This window comes from Phacochoerus africanus, chromosome 2, assembly GCF_016906955.1.
Source record: "Phacochoerus africanus isolate WHEZ1 chromosome 2, ROS_Pafr_v1, whole genome shotgun sequence".
Lineage (NCBI taxonomy): Eukaryota > Metazoa > Chordata > Mammalia > Artiodactyla > Suidae > Phacochoerus > Phacochoerus africanus.
This window is the reverse complement of record NC_062545.1, coordinates 8,841,531-8,861,849: the sequence shown is the minus strand read 5'-3', so window position 1 is coordinate 8,861,849 and position 20,319 is coordinate 8,841,531. Positions and strand designations below refer to the sequence as shown.

Below are 20,319 nucleotides of genomic sequence, written 5' to 3'. Positions count from 1 at the left end.
TCCTTCATTTTCCTCTGACAGTTACTTCTCTTTCTTCTCTCTTGTAAAGGAAACTTTATATTTTGTTTTTCCTTTTAGCCATGGCCAAGAGGGTAATTGCTTCCCTAGCCTAAACTTGTTCATTCTTGCAAGTGTACTAGTCCATAGCTGGTTTGAATGTCTCTGAAATGACCCTGTATTGGCACCCGAATGCTGCAGAACTCTGGATTTTAATGGTTATTTGTTAGTATTTCCGGGTCAACTTTAGTATATAATTCAACGGACACATTTACGGTTGTCTAAGACTGTAGTGTTTTAGATGGCTGGAGCTTACTTTTTAAGAGCCCCTAATTTTCAGCTCTTTGAATGGAAAAATTTCAAAAATCAACAGTTCCCTTCTAGATCAGAGGATGGTGAATATAATAGAACCTGCAGCTTACCATTCAGGGTCATCTCTTTGTTCTTTGCGAAGAAACACAGTGATGCTTTGGGAAGAAGGTTAAATGTCAGGCTGCTTCTCACACTTATAGTCATAATTCATCAGCACATACTGAGTTCAGGCATATTCTTCTTCTCAGAAGGTTTACTATGTAACAGGAAAGACAGATCAGGACAAGAAGTCTCAGGGAAGGAAGGTTTGGGGGTATAAGATTTGGGATCCAGACAGATATGGATCAAATTGTAGGGTGAAGGAAATTATGTTAAATTCTGTCTAGCTGTTTGTGACCAGAGTTCTGTGTGCAAGAGTCTTTTTATCTCTGCCCGTGGCAGTAGAAAGACTTCCCATAGTTTACTGGCCTGTAAAAGGATACAGTTTGTAACATACTTGGGAAAGCGTTTTTATTCATACGCAGGGCCATTGGTTTTTAGGGGAAAGGATTTTTAACACCATGTACAAATAAAAGTGCTTTTATTCACTTGCACATACATTTATTGAATACCTATATATTAGGTATGTATTAGGTATCTACACTGTGTAAGATGTCTTGATGAACAGGCATTTTCAAGTCTCCCGAGCTGTCGGGGGGATGGAGGGGTTCATATACCTATAATATGGTAGGGCATTGAATGAGCAGCCTAAGAAAGTAGAAAAGTGTGCTGTGACGATGAAAGAAATCCACACTCAGTGGAGAGAAGCTGGCGAGGATGTGTGTGGTGGGCGGTGGGTAGTTTTGAAGATGCATCAGGAAAGATGGCTAGAAACTGGGGGTTTGAGGATGAGCTTTGTAATCAGTGAGATAAGCTTGGGGCTTGTATACAAGCAGAAACGTGTACTTTGAAAGGAGCATCCTCTTTTACAGAGGACAGAGGTAGAAGACAGGCTGTATGGCAGGGGCACGGGTCATCCTGTGAAGGGCCCTGGATGCCAGGCTGTCTCTAGGCAGTGAACGGGGTCAGGCGTGGTAAATATCATTCCTGGGGTGAACCAGATGTGATCACAATCTAGTATTTTCTGCATATGATACTGGATTTGCCGATGCTCTATTCATGAGTAATATTGCCTTTAATTTTTTAATTTTTATACTCTGGTATAAAAATATCAAAGTATAATATCCTCGTAGAATTAGTTGTGGGTGTTGCTACTTTTTCTTTTTTCTGAACGAGTTTGTGAAATGCTGGAGTGGTCTGTCCCTTGAATGTGTCTGTTCCCTTGGAACTTACCTGTAAACCCTCTGGACTGCATGTTTGCTTTGTGGGAAGATTTTAAACTACTGAGTCATTTTCTTTGATGTTTGTGGCACAGTCTAGACTTCATTTTCTTCTTTAGTTTGGTTAAATTAGGTTTTCTAGGAATTTGACCATTTCATAGGTTCTCAAGTTTTTAAGCATTCAGTTGTTGATGGTATCCTTTTATCTTTTTAATCTTCGCCGTATCTGTAGTTTAACCTCCGTGTCCATTCCCAGTTTATTATTAGTGCTTCTCTTTTCTCCATCTTTTTTCCAGAGGGATGTATCTTTGCTTACTTTTTTAAAAGGGTCAACAGTTGGCTTTGTTTAGCCTCTCTAATGTTACTTTTTCTCTTTTATGAATTTGTTTTTAACTTTATTATCTCCTTACTATCTTTTGGTTTATATTGTACTTTTTAATTGAACATTTATTTCCTTAATTTATAACATTTCTTCTTTTATAAGCATTTAAGGAAATGTTTCCTGTAAAGCACTGCTTTTTCGGTAGTATTTTGAGTTTTGTATGTACTATTTTTAAGTCACATTCAGTATTTTACACTTTCCATTATAATTTTTCTTTGTTTTATAAGTTATTTAGAAATGTGATTGTTTAAAATTTTCCAGAGTATATTTTTATTATATTTGTGTAACTGCTTTTGACTTAATAGCTTTGTAGTCATATAATCTCTATGATACTTTGAAATATGTTGAGACTCACTTTACATGGCAAATTTTAGCTAATGTTCTTTGTGCTTGAGAAGAATATGCATTCTCTGAGTAGGTAGGATATTAGATTCTGTATATGTTCTTGAAGATAAAGTTTGTTCATTGTGACGTTAATATCTTCAAAATATGTACTCCCCCCATCCCATGCACTCGGTCTGTGAGTAACTGAGGGAGCTGATTGAACTCTTCTGTTTTGATAGTGGATAACTAGTTTCTCCCCATCAGTTTTTGCTTTATATATTTCAAGGTAATTCCATTATGTGTTTTATCCTGTTGGAGTTGTGACATATGCCAGGTAAATAGGACTATTTATCACTGTGTGGCTAGCACTCTTCTTCCATGTTAACTACTTTTGTCTTAAAATGTATTCCATTTGGTATTTATAGAGTATCCCCAGCTTTCTTTTTGTTTCTATATACATAGCATATCTTCTTTTTAAAATCCTTTTATTTTCACTCTTAACTTGATCTTAGGTTTTAGTATGTCTTTTGTGAAAGCAGTTTATTATTTTTTCCTTTAGTGTAATGTGATACTCTCTTTATTTTTCTTTCTTTCTTTCTTTCTTTTAGGGCTGCACCCTTGGCATATGGAAGTTCCAAGGCTAGGGGCCTGTGACATAGCCACAGCAACTCGGAATCCGAGCTGCACCTTCGGCCTACCCCACAGCTCACGGTAATGCTGGATCCCGACCCACTGAGCGAGGCCAGTGCTTGAACCTGTGTGTCCTCATGAATACTAGTCAGATTCAATCCACTGAGCCATGACGGGAACGCCTTTCTTTTTTTGATTTGAATCCATCCTCACCCTGTCCTTTTTTTTTTTGGTCTTTTCTAGGGCCACACCTGAGGCATATGGAGGTTCCCAGGCCAGGGGTCGAATTGGAGCTGTAGCCGTTGGCCTACACCACAGCTCACGGCAACGCCAGATCCTTAACCCACTGAGCAAGGCCAGGGATCGAACCTGCAACCTCATGGTTCCCAGTCAGATTCGTCAACCACTGAGCCATGATGGGAACTCCCGAAAGACATAATTTAATTTTAACCACATGTTTAACAATTTCTTTTTTTTTTTTCATCTTCTTCTATCTCAGACTTTCCTTCGAGTCATTATTCTATTTGAAGAATATTCTTTAGAAGTTATTTTGTGAGGTCAGTTGGTTTTAAAATTTAGCTTTGGTCCCTTTTTAAATGTTTTATTATTTAACTCAATTCTTTTTTTTATTACTCAAATGAATTTATCACATCTGTAGTTGTATAATGATCATTCACAGGATTTCCATCCCATAACCTAAGCACATCCCCCCACCCCCCAAACTGTCTCCTCCGGAGACCATAAGTTTTTCAATGTTTGTGAGTCAGCAGAGTCAGCATCTGTTCTTCAAAGAAGTTCAGTCTGTCCTTTTTTCAGATTCCACATGTCAGTGAAAGCATTTGATGTTGCTGTCTCATTGTATGGCTGACTTCACCTTAGCATGATAATTTCTAGGTCTGTCCATGTTGCTGCAAATGCCCTTTTAATGGCTGAGTAATACTGCATTGTGTGTATGTACCACATCTTCTTGATCCATTCCTCCGTTGATGGACATTTAGGTTGTTTCCATGTCTTGGCTATTGCAAATAGTGCTGCAGTGAACTCCGGAGTGCGTGTGTCTTTGCGAGTCGTGGTTTCCTCTGGATAGATGCCCAGGAGTGGGATTGCTGGATCAAATGGTAGTTCTATTTTCAGTTTTCTGAGGAATCTCCATACTGCTTTCCACAGTGGTTGCACCACTTCACAATCCCAGCAACCGTGTAACAGGGTTCCTTTTTCTCCACACCCTCTCCAGCACTTCTTATTTGTAGACTTTTGGATGATGGCCATTCTGGTTGGTGTAAGGTGGTACGTCATCATGGTTTTGATTTGCATTTCTCTAATAATGAGTGATGCTGAACATCTTTTCATGTGTTTTTTGGCCATCTGTATGTCTTCCTTGGAGAATTGTCCGTTTAGATCTTCTGCCCATTTTTCGATGGGGTCATTTGTTTTTCTGGTATTGAGCGGTAGGAGGTGTTTATAAAGTTTGGAGATGAATCCCTTGTCAGTCGATCCATTTGCAAAGAGTTTCTCCCATTCTGTGGGGTGTCTTTTCGTTTTGTTTAGGGTTTCCTTTGCAGTGCAGAAACTTTGAAGTTTAATTAGGTCCCATGTGTTAATTTTTGTTTTTACTGTCATTCCTCTAAGAGGTGGATCTGAGAAGATGCTGCTATGATTTATGTCAGAGAGTGTTTTGGCCTATGTTTTCCTCTAAGAATTTTATAGTGTCTGGTCTTCTATCTATGTCTTTAATCCATTTGGAGTTTATTTTTGTGTATGGTGTGAGGGAGTGTTCTAATTTCATTCTTTTCCATGTGGCCGTCCAGTTTTCCCAGCACCACTTACTGAACAAGCTGTCTTTTCTCCATTGTATCTTCTTGCCTCCTTTGTCATAGATCAGTTGGCTGTAGGTGCATGGGTTTAATTCTGGGCTTTCTACCCTGTTCCACTGATCTATATTTCTGTCTTTGTGCCAGTACCATATGGTTTTGATGACTGTTGCTTTGTAGTATAGTCTGAAGTCCGGGAGCCTGATTCCTCCAGTTCCATTTTTCTTCTTCAGGATGTCTTAGGCTATTCTGGGTCTTTTGTACTTCCAAACAAACTTTAAAATATTTTGTTCAGGAGTTCCCGTTGTGGCGCAGTGGTTAACGAATCCGACTAGGACCCATGAGGTTGCGGGTTCGGTCCCTGCCCTTGCTCAGTGGGTTAACGATCCGGTGTTGCTGTGAGCTGTGGTGTAGGTTGCAGACGCGGCTCGGATCCAGCGTTGCTGTGGCTCTGGCGTAGGCCAGTGGCTACAGCTCCGATTCGACCCCTAGCCTGGGAACCTCCATATGCCATGGGAGCGGCCCAAAGAAATAGCAAAAAAAAAAAAGACAAAAAAAAAATTTTGTTGAAGTTCTGTGAAAAATGTCCTTGGTAATTTGATAGGGATTGCATTGAATCTGTAGATTGCCTTAGGTAGTATAGTCATTTTGATAATATTAACTCTTCCAATCCATGAGCATGGTATATCTTTCCATCTATTTGTGTCTTCTTTGATTTCTTTCATCAGTGTCTTACAGTTTTCAGAGTACAGGTCTTTTGTCTCTTTAGGTAGGTTTACTCCTAGGTATTTTATTCTTTTGGATGTGATGGTAAACAGGATTGCTTCTCCAACTTCTTTTTCTGCTCTTTCATTGTTAGTGTATAGAAATGGCGTCGATTTCTGTGTATTAATTTTGTATCCTGTGACTTTGCCAAATTCATGGATGAGCTCTAACAGTTTTCTGGTGGAGTCTTTAGGATTCTCTAGGTACAGTATCATGTCATCTGCAAATAGTGATAGTTTTATTTCTTCTTGTCCAATTTGGATTCCTTTTATTTGTTTTACGTCTCTGATTGCTGTGGCTAGGACTTCCAAAACTATGTTGAAGAGTAGTGGCGAGAGCGGACATCCTTGTCTTGTTCCTGATCTCAGCGGGAGTTCTTTCAGCTTTTCACCATTGAGAATGATGTTTGCTGTGGGTTTGTCATATATATGGCCTTTATCATGTTGAGGTAGGTTCCTGCTATGCCCACCTTCTGAAGGGTTTTTATCAGAAATGGGTGTTGGATTTTGTCAAAGGCTTTTTCCGCATCTGCTGAGAGGATCATATGGTTTTTATTCTTCAGTTTGTTAATGTGGTGTATCACACTGATGGATTTGTGGATGCTGAAGAACCCTTGCATCCTAGGATAAATCCCACTTGATGATGATGTCCAATCCTTTTAATGTATTGTTGGATGCAGTTTGCTAGTATTTTGTTGAGGATTTTTGCATCGATGTTCATCAGTGATATGGGCCTGTAGTTTTCTTTTTGTGTGGAGTCTTTGTCTGGTTTTGGTATCAGGGTGATGTTGGCCTCATTATTTAACTCCTAATTCTTCAAAGACAGTTTTTTCTGGATATAAATTCTCTGTTATATATTCAGAATATAATTCCATATTTTTTCTCAGTGCTTTGAAGGCCATTGTTGCTGTTGAGACATCTGTCCTCAGTCTGTCAATCCTCTGTAAGTCCCTGTCTTTTATTTTTGGCTGCTCTTTGGCTTTTCGCTCTGTTTTGCTAAAATGTGCTCAGATATGGATTTCTCTTTTATTTATCTTGCTTGGTGTGTGTGTGTGTCTATGTGTGTAGGTAGTGCTTCCTGTATCTGTAGATCTTTCATCAGTTCTGGCAAATTCTGTCATGCTGTCTTCATATATTTCTTTTCCCTTTTCTCTTTTCTGTCCTTTTGGAATTCCACTCAGAGCTGTCCTCCTTTTCACTTAATCTTGCCTTTATATTTAATATCTCCTTGTCCCTCTGTGCTACTGAAGCCTTCATGGTACATTTCTTGAGCCGTTAGTTCCAGTTCATTAATTTCTCTTTTGGCTGATGTCTCATTTGTTGGGTTCTGTTTTAGTGATTAGGCTTTTTTTTTTTTTTTTTTTTTTCCTCTCTGAAACTTGTATTTGGCTCTCTCTGGTCACTTTGGGTACATCTTATTGCTTGCTCTTTCAATCCTTTAAACATTTAACTATTTTATTTCTTCCTTCCTAATCTGGTGAGTTCAACTATGTCCTTACTGATTTTCTGCCTTTTGGAGCCATCCATTTCTAGTGGAAGGGTGTCGAAGACTCCGTCTGTAATAGTGGATTCATCTCTTTTTCCTTGGAGTGTCTCACATTTTGCCTCATGTAATTTGATGCTCTGTTGTTAGGTACATACACATTAAGGAGTATTATGTCTTCTTAGGGAATTGACCTATCTATTGTGCCCTTAGATATCCTTGATAACTTGCCTTGTTCGGAAGTATGCTCTGTATGAATTTTTTTTTTGTCTTTTTTGTCTTTATAGGGTTGCACCTGCGGCATGTGGAGGTTCCCAGGCTAGGGCTCAAATCACAGCTATAGCTGCCAGCCTACACCACAGCCACAGCAATGCCAGATCCGAGCTGTGTCTGTGACCTACACCACAGCTCATGGCAACGTTGGATCTTTAACCCACTGAGCGAGGCCAGGGATTGAATCTGCAACCTCATGGTTCCTAGTGGGATTTGTTTCCACTGTACCACGACGGGAACTCCTGTATGAAATTAATATAGGTACTCCCACTTTCTTTTTATTGTTAGCATGGTGTATCTTTCTCAATCCATTTAGCTTTTATTCTATATGTGTCTTTATATTTAAAGTGGGTTTCTTTTAGGCATCATAGTGGGTCTTATTTGATCCACTCTGGCAATCCTGGTCTTTGATTTGGTGCTTTTAGACCACTGACAGTCACAGTGACTATTGGTATAGTTGGGTTAATATCTACCATATTTATTTATTTATTTATAAAATGACTGGTTTTTTTGGTCTTTCTTGCATTTTCTAGGGCCACACCCACGGCACATGGAGGTTCCCAGGCTAGGGGTCTAATCGGAGCTGTTGCCGCTGGCCTATGCCAGAGCCACAGCAACGCCAGATCTGAGCCATGTCTGCAACCTACACCACAGCTCACAGCGACACCAGATCCTTAACCCAGTGAGAGAGGCCAGGGACCGAACTTGCAACCTCATGGTTCCTAGTCGGATTTGTTAACCACTGAGCAATGGCGGGAACTCCTATAAAATGATTTTTATCTTTTCTATTATAGCTGGAAATATATACAGTGTTCTGTCAATTTTCTACTGTAAGATAAGGTGTCCCAGTCACACATACATATGTACATTCTTTTTCTCACATTATATACTCCATCATAAGTGACTAGATATAGTTCCCAGTGTTACGCAGCAGGATCTCATTGCTTATCCATTCCAGAGGCAATATTTTGCATCTGTTAACCCCAAATTCCCAGTCCGTCCTGCTTCTTCCCACTCCCCTCTGGCAACCACGAATCTGTTCTCTGAGTCCATGAGTTTCTTTTCTGTGAAAAGGTTTGTTTGTGCCGTATATTAGATTCCAGATATAAGTGATATCATATGGTATTTGTCTTTCTCTGTCTGACTGACTTCACTTAGTATGAGAGACTCTAGTTCCATCCATGTTTCTGCAAATGGCTCTACCATATTTATTATTGTTGTTTTGATCCTTTGTTTTTCTTGGTCTTTCACTCTTTTTCTTGGTCTTTCACTCTTTTTCTGCCTTCTGTGGTTTTTATTTTTTAATTTTCAAAAATTTAATCAATTAATTTTTTTTTTAGGGCTGTACCTGTGGCATATGGAGGTTCCCAGGCTAGGGGTTGAATTGGAGCTACAGCTGCTGGCCTACGCCACAGCCACAGCAAGGCCAGGTCCAAGCCATGTCTGCGACCTACACTGCAGCTCACGGCAGTGCCTGAGCCCTGACCCACTGAGCAAGGCCAGGGATCGAACCCGCATCCTCATGGATCCTAGTTGGATTCGTTTCCCCTGCGCCAACACGCCAACACCGCTGTGTTCCCTTCTGCGGTGGTCTTGGCACACTCCTGCCTTGTGTGGTTTTTAATCAGGCATTTTATAATTACATTTTTCTCTCCCCTCTTAGAATGTCAGTTATACTTCTTTTTCACTTTTTTAATAGTTGCCCTAGAGGTTGCCATGTTTATTTACAGCTAATCCAAGTCCACTGTAGACTAACACACTGCTTCACAGATTGCGTGAGTACCTCATGATAACAAAATAATCCTAATTCCTCACTCCCGTCTCTTGCATCGTTGCCATCACCGATCCCACTTAGAAGTGAGCACACATAAGCGTACGTGTATCCAGGCATACGCACATCACTGAATACATCGTTGGTATGATTATTTTGAACAAACATTTATCTGTTAGATTAAGAATAAGAAAAATAAAAGTTTTTATTTTACTTTCACTTACTCCTCTTTGATGCTCTTCCGCTCCTTTTGTTGATCTGAGTTTCTGACCTGTACCATTTTCCTTCTCTTGAGAGGACTTCTTTAAACATTTCTTTTAAGGTATGTTTACTGTTGGCAGATTTCTTCAGTTTTTCGTCATCTGGGAAAGTCTTTATTTTTCATTTTTGAGAAATAGCTTTACAGGGTACAGAATTCTTAGTAATATTTCCCTCAACAGTTTAAATATTTCACTCCATTCTTTTCCTGCTTTTGCATGGTTTCTGAGAAGTTAGATGTAATTCTTCTCTTTCCTCCTCTATATTTAAGGTACTGCACCCCTCCTGCTCCATTCAGGATTTTTTCTTTATATTTGATTTTCTGTAGTTTGAAATTGATGCCTAAGTGTGGTTTCTTTGGAATTGATTTTACTTGGTGTTCTGTGAGCTTCCTGCATGTCTGCTTTGGTGTCTGACAGTAATTTGGCAGAAAATCAGTCATTAATGTTTCAAATATTTCTTCCCTTCCTTTCTCTCTTTCTTCTTTTGCCATCCTATTCCATATATGTTATACTTTGGTAGTTTTCCCAGTTCTTGTTTTTTTTTTTTTCAGTCTTTTTTTTTGTTTGTTTGCTTTTCAGTTTTGGAGGTTTTTACTGAGATAGCTTCAAGGTCAAAGATTCTTCCTTCAACCATGTCCTCTGTCCAAGAATCTGACTGCAATGGGTCAGGTCACTGTGAAGGTGCAGGTTTGTTCCCCAGCCTGGTGTGGTGGGTTAAATAAAGGATCTGGAATTGCCATAGCTGTGATGTGTAGGTTGTAGCTGCAGCTTGGGTTCAGTCCCTGGCCCAGGAACTTCCATGTGCTGCAGGTGTGGCCATAAAAAAAAAAAAAAAAAGTCCATCAAAGTCATTTTTCCTTTTTGTTACAGTGTTTTTTGATCTCCAGTATTTCTTTTTGGTTCTTTCTTAGATTTTCCATCTCTCTGCTCACATTGCCTATCTTTTCCTTCATTCTGTCTACTTTTTGCATTAGAGCTCTTAGCATATTAATCACAGTCCTTTTAAGTTCTTGGTCTGATAATTCCAACATCTCTGCTCTTTCTGAGTTCTGATTATGTGCTTGCCCTGTCTCTTCAAACTGTGTTTTCTGCCTTTCAGTACATCCTGCATTTAGCTGGACATGACGTACTGGTTAAAAGGAACTGCTGTAAATAGGTCTTTAGTACTGTGGTGGTAAGGTGTGGCGTGAGGGAAAGTGTGCCATGGACCTGTGCCCACGTCTCAGCCATGTGTGTGTGTGAACGTAGGCTTTGGTTTTTTTGTTTTTATCGTGAACAATGGGTAACATGACTCGCAGCATCTTAACCGTTTCTAAGTACAGAGTACTGTCACGCTGGGTGTGATCATACTGCTGTGCAGCCACGCTCCAGGCCTTCTTCACTGTGCAGAACTCAAACTCAGTCCCTGTTAAAGCAGGGCTCCCCCTTCCCCCCTCCCCTCGCTCTAGGCGGTCACTCTTCTACTTCCCGTGTCTGTGAACTTGACTGCTCTAGAGACCTCAGGTAAGCGGAGTCTCACAGCCTGTGTGTTCTTGTGACTGGCTTCCTTCACTTAGTGTAATGTTCTCAAGGTTCATCCATGTTTTCGTGTGTGTCAGAATTTCTTTCCGTTTTAAGGCCAAATAATACGCCTATGTATGTACTTCCCACGTTTTGTTTATTTATTCATCGGATGGCGGACACTTGTGTTGCTTCCGCCTCTTATTGTAAATAATGTTGCTGCGAACACGGGTGTGCAAACATCTCTTCAAGATCCTTTCAGTTCTTTTGGGTATATACCCAGAAGTGAAATTGCTGGATCATATGGTTGTGGGTTTCTTTTTTTTTTTTTTTTGAGGAAACGCCATACTGTCTTTCACAGTGGCTTATACCATTTTGCAGTCCTGTCAGCAGTATGTAAGGGTTCCAGTTTCTCCGCATCCTTGCCAACATTTTTTTATATGTAACCATCTGAATGAGTGAGGTGATGGCTCATTGTGGTGCTGTGTGGAAACAGTTCTTTTAGTAGCATCCTTTTGCGTGTCCTCAGAAGGCTGTGTTCCCTTCTGCAGTGGTCTTGGTATACTTGCCCATTTGCTTGGCATCTGCCCCTCGCCTCCACCATCCCTTCCATCAGGGATTTCACATCCACTCTTCTTTCATGTCGGGGCTTTCAGAACATCACGCACTTCTGTGTGGCCTTTGTCGTAGCCGTAATCATTTGATTAATATCTAAATCTTCATTCCTGGACTGTAGGCTATGAGGAAGGTAGGGCCATATGTCTGCTTGCTCACAGCTGTCTTTTTAGCACCCAGCTTAGTGCCTGGTACACAGCAACAGCAACATTAATAAAAATCACTACCACAGTGTAGCGTTTACTGTGTTCCAGACACGATTTTTAAAAATTAAGAAATAAGCACAGGGAACTATATCCAGTCACTTGTGGTGGAACATGATGGAAGATGAGATGAGAAAAAGAATATATATATGTTTTAACTGGGTCACTTTGCTGTACAGCAGAAATTGACAGAACATTGTAAATCAGCTATAGTAAAAATTAAAAAAAATTAAATAATTTTCATGCAGTAGATTCACTCCTTTCAGTATACAGTTCTGTGCATTTTGAGAAATATAAGCAGTTGTGTAACCACCACCACATCAAAACATGGAGCAGTTCCATAACTTCCAAAAATTTCCCTGTGCCCTTTCTCCCCCCTTTTTTTCCTGAGTTTATTTTTTCTTCCAACATTATTGAAATAGAAGTGACATGTAACATTATGTAAGTTTGAGGTGAACAGCGATGATTTGATTCACAGATGTTGCAGAATGAGTGCCATGCTCGGGTTACTTCACACCCCCATTGCTTCTTATATAATTAGCGTGTCTTTTTTGTGGTGACAGTATTTCAGATATACTCTCTCAGCAGCTGTCAAATATATAATAGAGTGTCATTAACCATAGGCCATTTGGAGCTCTGAGCTATGCTTAATACTGTATTGAACACTTCATTATGTGCAGTGCTGGCTGGCACTGCAGGCGAGATAAACATTGGAGTTCAGGTGTTTGTGGTTTAGGAGGTATGATGAATTACACTGAAAAATAGCCCTACCAGGCGAGCAGAGAAGACCCTTGCCATCTGAATCTGGGCAGCATTTCCTTGCACCATGTGCATGTCTAAAGGAGCTGGTGCTGCGCTGGATAAGACAGGTTTTCTGTGGAATACATCTTTAATACACAGTCAACAGGAAGATGATTTGACACTGGCACAGCTGTGGTAAGATCGCATCTTTTGAATAAGCCTGGGCGGAATCATGCATACCTGTCTGCAGCTATTATCTCACCAGCATGTTTGGGAAATTAAGTGCTAGAGAATAATGCAATTAAATATATTAAATCATTATTAAACTCTGTTATCTTTGCAGTGCTGTTGTGAAATTTTCATGTGTGTAGTTGTTTGCCTGCGTATGGAGGTAGTAGCCAAGTGACAAATGATTGCTGAGTGTCCCCACTCCCTCCCCCTTGTCCATCCCTTAGGCTCTTTGACACTGATTTTTTTTTAAAAAGTGAAGCATAGTTGTTTTATAATACTATATCAGTTTCAGGTGTACAGCATAATGGTTCAATATTTTTATAGGTTTTATTCCATATAAAGTTATTATGAAATAATGGCTGTATATTTTCCTGTGCTGTACATTATATCCTTATTGCTTATCTATTTTATACCTAGTAGTTTGTACCTCTTAATCCCCTCACCCTGTCTTGCCCCTCCTCCTTCTCTCTCGCCTTTGGTAACCAGTCGTTTGTTTTCTGTATCTGTGAGTCTCTCTGTTTCATTATATACATTCACTTGTTTTATTTTTTAGATTCCACATGTAAGTGATAACACACACTATTTGTCTTTTTCTGACTTATTTCACTAAGCGTAATACTCTCTAGGCCCTTCTGAGAGTGTCCCTGCCTTTAAAGGTAGTCTTGGAAGGCACATTTGAACTAGCCTCTCGGCAGCTATTGAAACTCATCAGGAGCCAGTTGGAATTGCCTTGGGCTCTCTTGATATTTCTGGCTGGTGGACAACTCCCCAGGGAAAGGCGTGACTGTAATTAGAGGCAGGTCGCTATAGTCACTTCAGTTAAGAAAGGTAGGAAGGAAAGCAGCCGGTGAGCCCCAAGTATGGGGAGAAACCCACTGCCCTCCGCCCTGCAGTAGGACCTAATTCAGGACAGCAGACAGCCAGGCCGCAGCGTTGCCATCCAGGCAGTAGAAATTGGCATGTGTTTAATTTACATCACCAATCAGAAAACTCATTTTTCTTTCCTTTTCTTCTCTCCAACCCCTAAACAAGGATAAAAATCAAAAGCTTATTAAACTTGTGTTTAATAAGTGTTTGGAATATTTTATTCAAAAGTGTTTGGAATATTTTATTCAAAAGTTCCTGTGCCATGATTTTCTTCCTGTTTTGCATTCATCTAATGACATCTAGTAACCTTCCCCAAATCTCCTTTTTCCTTCTCATCTCAATCTTCTGCTTAATTGCTGTCTTAAAGTTTTATGCTTTAGAAAGAGGACTTTATTCTAAAATTTTCTGATATTTGGATTTGTTACTGTTAATATGGGTTTTCTTTGTGGATGCTTTCTTAGCTTGATTAAAATAGCATTTTTGATACTTTATTGGGATTTTTCTAGATGGAGAGAGTACTCATTAAGTTTTTTTTTTTTTCTTCTTAATTTTATGGCTGAATGCATGGCATATGGAAGTTCCTGGGCCAGGGATTAAATCCAAGCCACAGTTGCAACCTACACTGTAGCTGTGATCTATGCTGAGTTTTTTAACCCACTGCCCCAGGCTGGGAATTGAACCCTTGTTTCTGCAGCAACCTGAGCAGCTGCAGTTGGATTCTTAACCCACTGTGCCACTGTGAGAACTCTTTAAAAAACCTTTCTTAATAATTGATTTAAATTGTCTAAAGGAGTTCCTGTTGTGGCACAGCAGAAAAGAATCCAACTAGGAGCCATGAGGCTGCAGGTTTGATCCCTGGCCTTGCTCAGTGGGCTAAGGATCCAGCGTTGCCATGAGCTGTGGTATAGGTCATAGATGTGGCTCGGATTGGGTGTTGCTGTGTGGCTGTGGTGTTGGCCGGCAGCTGTAGCTTGGATTGGACCCCTAGCCTGGGAACCTCCCTGTGCTGTGGGTGCGGCCCTAAAAAGACAAAAGACCAAAAAAAAAAAAAAAAATCTAAAAACATCAGAGGATATAGGTGCCTGATACAATTCACAATGTGTGTAACCTGTTGATTGTAGAAGAGTATGCCAGACAGAGAGGCAGTACAGAATAATTACGGAGTGAACACCCCGTAGCTGTCTCCCACATCCAAGACATGGAATATATGGGCTGTTGCCAGCACTCCAGCAACCCCGTGTGCCCTTCCCCAGTAATTTCTAACTCCCTCCTGGTTCAGGTGACCACTGTCTGCTTTATGGTATATTTTCCTTGCCTTTCAAGGATTAGTTGTACTTACTAGGTATGCAGTCTTAACTGATAAGTTAGTTTGGCTTGTCTTTGAACCTTATATAAATGAATTCATATTTTAAGTTTTCTTTCATCAGATCCCCTTGCTCAACAGTGTGCTTGTAAAATTCACCCACCTCCATCTGGGCCGGGTCCATTTACCTTGCCGTATAGAATTCTGTTAAACGTTTAAGTATACCTCATGTGATCCATCTAGGTTGGTTTCAGTTTTTGACTAATGTAAATGCTGCTGCTGCCACAAATGCCTGTGTGTTTATCCACTGGGGTTCGAAGGATGCGTCCAGGGCACATGTGCAGGAGAGGAATTGCTGTGTAGAGCAAAGTCACAGCTTCCGAGGTTCTATCTAATACCAACTGTTTTCCAGAATGGTTGCAGTCTTATAACTTGATGAATATATTTCTGTCAAATTCGTTTACGTGGAAAATATCTTCCCAAACTTATTTTTTTTTTAATTTTTGGCCTCACCAGGGGCATCCTTAAGTTCCCAGGCCAGAGATCAAACCCACACCACAGCATCGACCCAGGCCACTGCCCTGACAGGGCCAGATGCTTAACCTGCGCCGGTGGAGAACTCCCTTCCCAAATTTATTTCAGACCTTTAACCTTAATTCAGGTGCTTTAAAAAATAAAACAAATTCCCTGTAATAGTACATGTTAACCATATTGGTGGAAAGTTGGAGTCATTTAAAACAGAATAACCTGTAGTGAAATAACTCTAGTTAGAAAATGGAATGTCTAACTGGGGACGAGAGAGGCGGAGTGCAGCACAGGGCCTCCTGCATGACCGGTGGTGCTCCGTTGAGATTTGTTGGTTGATTAATCCAGGAATGTCTATAGTTAGTGCAGAATTTTCTTTTCTTAATGATGCACCATTCTATCCCTAAGTTGTACTTTGCCACATCCTGGCACTCCTAGTTTGCCGTTGGAACTGGAAGGTATGGAGAGTTAGGAGATGGTATGGAGATGTTCTATGCCCATTAAACAGTAACTCTGCAATCTGTCAAGCATAATTTGTATCATTGTTTGTTGGTTGTTTGAAAAATACTGCTTCAGCACATTATGTGACTCTTCCAAATATTGTGACACACTATGAAATATGAACTGTACTATCAAAATTCACATTTATGAATATCACCTCCAGTCCTGTGCAGAATGCCTTTAAACCATGGGGAGCTCTCAAACTCATAGTGAGAGATCCTTGTTTCCCCACTATTCTAACTCTAACTTTAAAGCTCTCCTTTTCTCATTGGCAGCAAATACCCTCAGTTGTTTCCTTTTTTAAACTGACAGCTCACTTTGTTCATGTTGGAGAAAATTTGTCTGCCAAAGATCCAAGCCTGAATGACCCATAATTTGTCATTCATTCATTCTTTCCAGTAAACATGGTGTTTCATGAAAAAAAGCAATTTCCTCAGGAACTTAAACTGTAGTATGAGTGCCTTTTCTCAGGATTACCTCTCTGCTAGAGTAGTCAGCAGAAAAGCTCTGTGTGAACTTAGTGTTTGAAACAATATTTAACAGCTATGTACTGAAGGGGCGAGGCTTAATAAATTAATAATTTTTACTGCTGCATTAAGAACATTGTTGGAGTTTCTGTCGTGGCTCAGTGGTAATGAACTTGACTAGTATCCATGAAGACACGGATTCGATACCTGGCCTTGCTCAGTGGGTTAAGGATCTGGAGTTGCCCTGAGCTGTGGTGTAGGTCACAGACATGGCTCAGATTCCGAGTTGCTGTGGCTGTGGTGCAGGCTGGCAGCTATAGCTGTGATTTGAGCCCTAGCCTGGGAACCTCCATATGCCATGGGTGCGGCCCTAAAAAGACAAAAGAAAAAAAGAACATTGTCATTGTTTAGAGAAGCTGGAGTTACAAAAAATCTGATGAGCACGGGTACTGGCTGGTGCCAGGGCCTTGATTTGTGTCACAGAGCTGGCACTTTGACCCACTGTTGCCTTCGCTCCATTGATAGGATTGTCAGCACAGTGAAGAAGGCAAATAATGTCTTCGTGTTATTCTGAACGTAATGGTGACGCTGCGGACCCCCTGGGAGGATGTCAGGGGACCGGTAGTTTACAGTGTCCCCTCTAATGTGGATGCTTCAGTCATCTCGGATTACGTTCTTACATAGTTCAGATGCTGTGTGTGTTTCCTGGTCTTGAGAAGTTGCTTGTGCTTCCCCTCTGTGTGCTGTCCCCTGTGTCTTCAGTCCCCTGTGTCTTCGGGACTAAAGGAGTGTTATACAGCGGTGGTAGACCTTTACAAGGAAGAACATGGAAGAATTTGAATTTTTTTTAAGAATTTCAAGTTTGCAGCATTTGTTTTCACTTTTTCCCCTCAGGGACAGGTGCTTCTTGAGAGCATTTCGTTGTTGTGATTTTAGACACGTAAAAGTACATACACTGTGACTCATCTGAGATGGGTTCTCCTGGACTTTGCTGCTGGTAGATGACTTCAGAGACAAGAAGACAGCGGTGCTGTGCTCTGTGACCCGCCAGCAATTACAGATGGAGAGTTTTAAAGGCCTCTGCTGCCTTGGGTCTTCAGGGAATATCTTTCACTGAGGCTGAAAACATCAGTTCAGAGAACTTGTCTGAGCCTCTTCTGTCTCTTTTATAAGGATTCCTGCTTAGCTTAGGGTGACAGCCTCTAGAAGCTAAGTTCTCTTTCAGGGCTCAATGTCTTAGGAAAGCACGGTGTTAGTTTTTTTTTTTTTTTTTTTTTTCCTTTTCTTTTCTAAGGCCACACCTGTGGCATATGGAAGTTCCCAGGCTAGGGGTCGATTTGGAGCTGTAGCCGCCAGCCTCCACCACGGCCACAGCAGTGCATGATCTGAGCCGCACCTGCGACCTACACCACACCTCACGGCAATGCCAGATCCTCAACCCACTGAGCGAGGCCAGGGATCGAACCTGCAACCTCATGGTTCCTAGTCGGATTCGTTAACTCCTGAGCCATGACAGGAACTCCTTCCTTCAGTATTCGTGGCTCCTGGCAGACGTAGTAAATGGTCCATGGCATTCAGACCCCTTAGGCTACGTGTCCTCTGAAGGTTGACTGTTTAAATTTTACCTGTCAGTAGCTCCATTTGATGCATGGAAGTGTCCAGATGGATCTCTCATTTCAGTTACAGTGATTATTTTTTTTTATTATGTTATGTTCATGTGTTTATGAATAAAGGTGTGTTAGAACCTTTATTCTTTAGTATTTTAAAGTTCTTTTTTTTTTTTTATCCTGTTTTGTTTTACAGATTTGTAAGACTCCAGGGCCTTCAAGCTGTGATTAGTCCGATAGTTCCTGAAATGACTGGGAAAACAGACGTTTTGTGTGCCAATTGAAGAGTGTATGTCTGTGTGTATTTAAAACCTTTCCATACTTACACGAGAAGACGGGCTTATTCTTGTGCGCACTTGAAGAGTTGTGTACAACTGATGAAAATTAATCTAAGAATCAGATGGAGCAACTTGACACCACTGGGCTCAGGAGCCCGGGGAGAAAAACACATCACTAATGGCCAGTTTTCCATGTGGTCTTCACGGGTAAAGAAAGTTTGCAAAAAGAAGAAAAAAAAACTTGCACAGATCGAGCCTCAAAAATACCTCTCTCCAGTTTAAAGAAGGAATTAAGTGAGAAGGTGACTGAGGGAAAAGTGTGATTTCAAGCCTTGCAGGTGGGAGCGTGCAGTGTTTTTTGCACTTTATTTTTCAGTGGGTCTGGTGATTTGGACAAACATAAAAATTCTGGACTAAAAAGTGACTCACCATGTGGTTCTGACTGAAGGAAAGCCAGTTAGGGTGTGATGGGACAAGTGTGAACAATGAACTGATTCCTTTGCCTTTTTTTTTTTTTTTTTGTCTTCAGTTAACTGTATTTGAGAAATTTTAATTTATTATTTTCCCTTTTCCTTTCCTGTATCTATAGGACAATAGCTTAAGGTAGCAATTGAAACTGATGATTACAAAATAATTATCAAGGCGCATTCAAGTAAATCTTCTTCCTTTGGACTGTGCATGTGACGTTTGGAGACAGTCCCCGAAGGTCGGCAGGAAAGCGCCCATCAGCCCCGCGCGTCGCTCTTCAGGGAGACAGTGGGGAAGAGCTCGCCTCCCCTCCTGCCTGTGTTCGAGTTTTAAGGGATTCTCTTCCCTATTGATCCAGGAAGACGTGCACGTAAGAGGAGGACGACTTGATGGACTAATTCTGAGATTAGTTTTTTTTCTTCTCGGTGGAAAAGTATGTAGTCTGTAGGAGCAGAAGGGGGAGAGGTGACTAGGAGAGGAGAAAGAGGACGCAACCTGCCACCCGGCTCCACGCAGTTTGTCTGCAGGAGGAGTTTGGGTTTGCCCAAGGCCAGCCCTGGGACTCCTCGGGCTCTTCTGAGGTCAGGGGCTTTCTCCCCCACCCCTATGCAACCAAGGGGTGCACCAGCCTGCAGAGGGGCCCTCCCTGGGGACACAGCCACCTGCTAGGAAGCCAGGCTGGGCTTTCAAGCTGGAGGTTTCTGGTTCTGAACATTGGGGAAGGGAGACCCTTTTTCTCCTAAAATTTGGACTGCTATCTGCACAAACTCTGGTTTGCACGGTTTGTGTGCCTTTTCTCCCCTTTATGCAATCTTTTTCAGCTTTAGCAGCAGAAATTTGTCTCATTGAGAAGATAAGCCAGAGGGTAGCTTCGGAAGGAAGATGATCCCCAGTGTTCTGTCTCTGTAACTGAATGTTTGAAGAGAAAATTCCAGCTCGAGGGATTCTTAAAGCCTTAAGTTACTTGAAATCTATGTATTTGCAACCCTTTGTCTCTGGAATCACATTACAAAACTGGAATCTCAGGCTGAGTGAGAAGAACCAAGTTGAGTGAAAAGAACACTCAGTTTCTTTATCACCACTGGTTAATGATGCTCTTTCTCCAAAGGGTCAGCCCGCTCTTCCTCTAAGGACTTGAAAATAGAAATGGACCCCACATTTTTTTTAAGCATTACCTTTTCTTAGCAGACTGCCGTCATCTTTTATAGAGGAATTTTTTCACTATGCATTTGTTGGATCTTTATAAAATACTGACCTTCTAATCAGAACCAGGTCAGTCTTAATTAAAGGGGGTCTGGGAACACAGCGCAAGCCAACCACAGAAATAAAACACGTCAATGAAAGGAATTGGTTTAAATTTTTCGGCATTTAGCATTACTTTTTTTAAGTAAAACGGTTCTTCCAAAAAAAGTATGTATGCGGCAGTGGAGCATGGGCCCATCCTCTGCAGCGACTCCAACATCCTCTGCCTGTCCTGGAAGGGCCGTGTCCCCAAGAGCGAGAAGGAGAAGCCCGTGTGCCGGAGGCGCTACTACGAGGAGGGCTGGCTGGCCACGGGCAATGGGCGGGGTGTCGTCGGGGTGACCTTCACCTCCAGCCACTGCCGCCGGGACAGGAACACTCCGCAGAGAATCAACTTCAACCTGCGGGGCCACAACAGTGAGGTGAGCCGGCTTCTCTTTCGCTT

General features: G+C 41.3%; 1 protein-coding gene across 1 annotated transcript in view; it reads left to right on the top strand.

Annotated features, from left to right (window-relative positions):
• The window catches only part of TULP4 (TUB like protein 4), a 239,609-nt gene that overhangs the window by 47,595 nt on the left and 171,695 nt on the right, over positions 1 to 20,319 (top strand). The window contains exons 2-3 of the mRNA XM_047769838.1: positions 18,083 to 18,502; positions 18,754 to 20,296. Coding sequence (XP_047625794.1) covers positions 20,045 to 20,296 — 252 coding nt within the window. The 5' untranslated portion in view covers positions 18,083 to 18,502; positions 18,754 to 20,044. The remainder of the gene's footprint in view (positions 1 to 18,082; positions 18,503 to 18,753; positions 20,297 to 20,319) is intronic.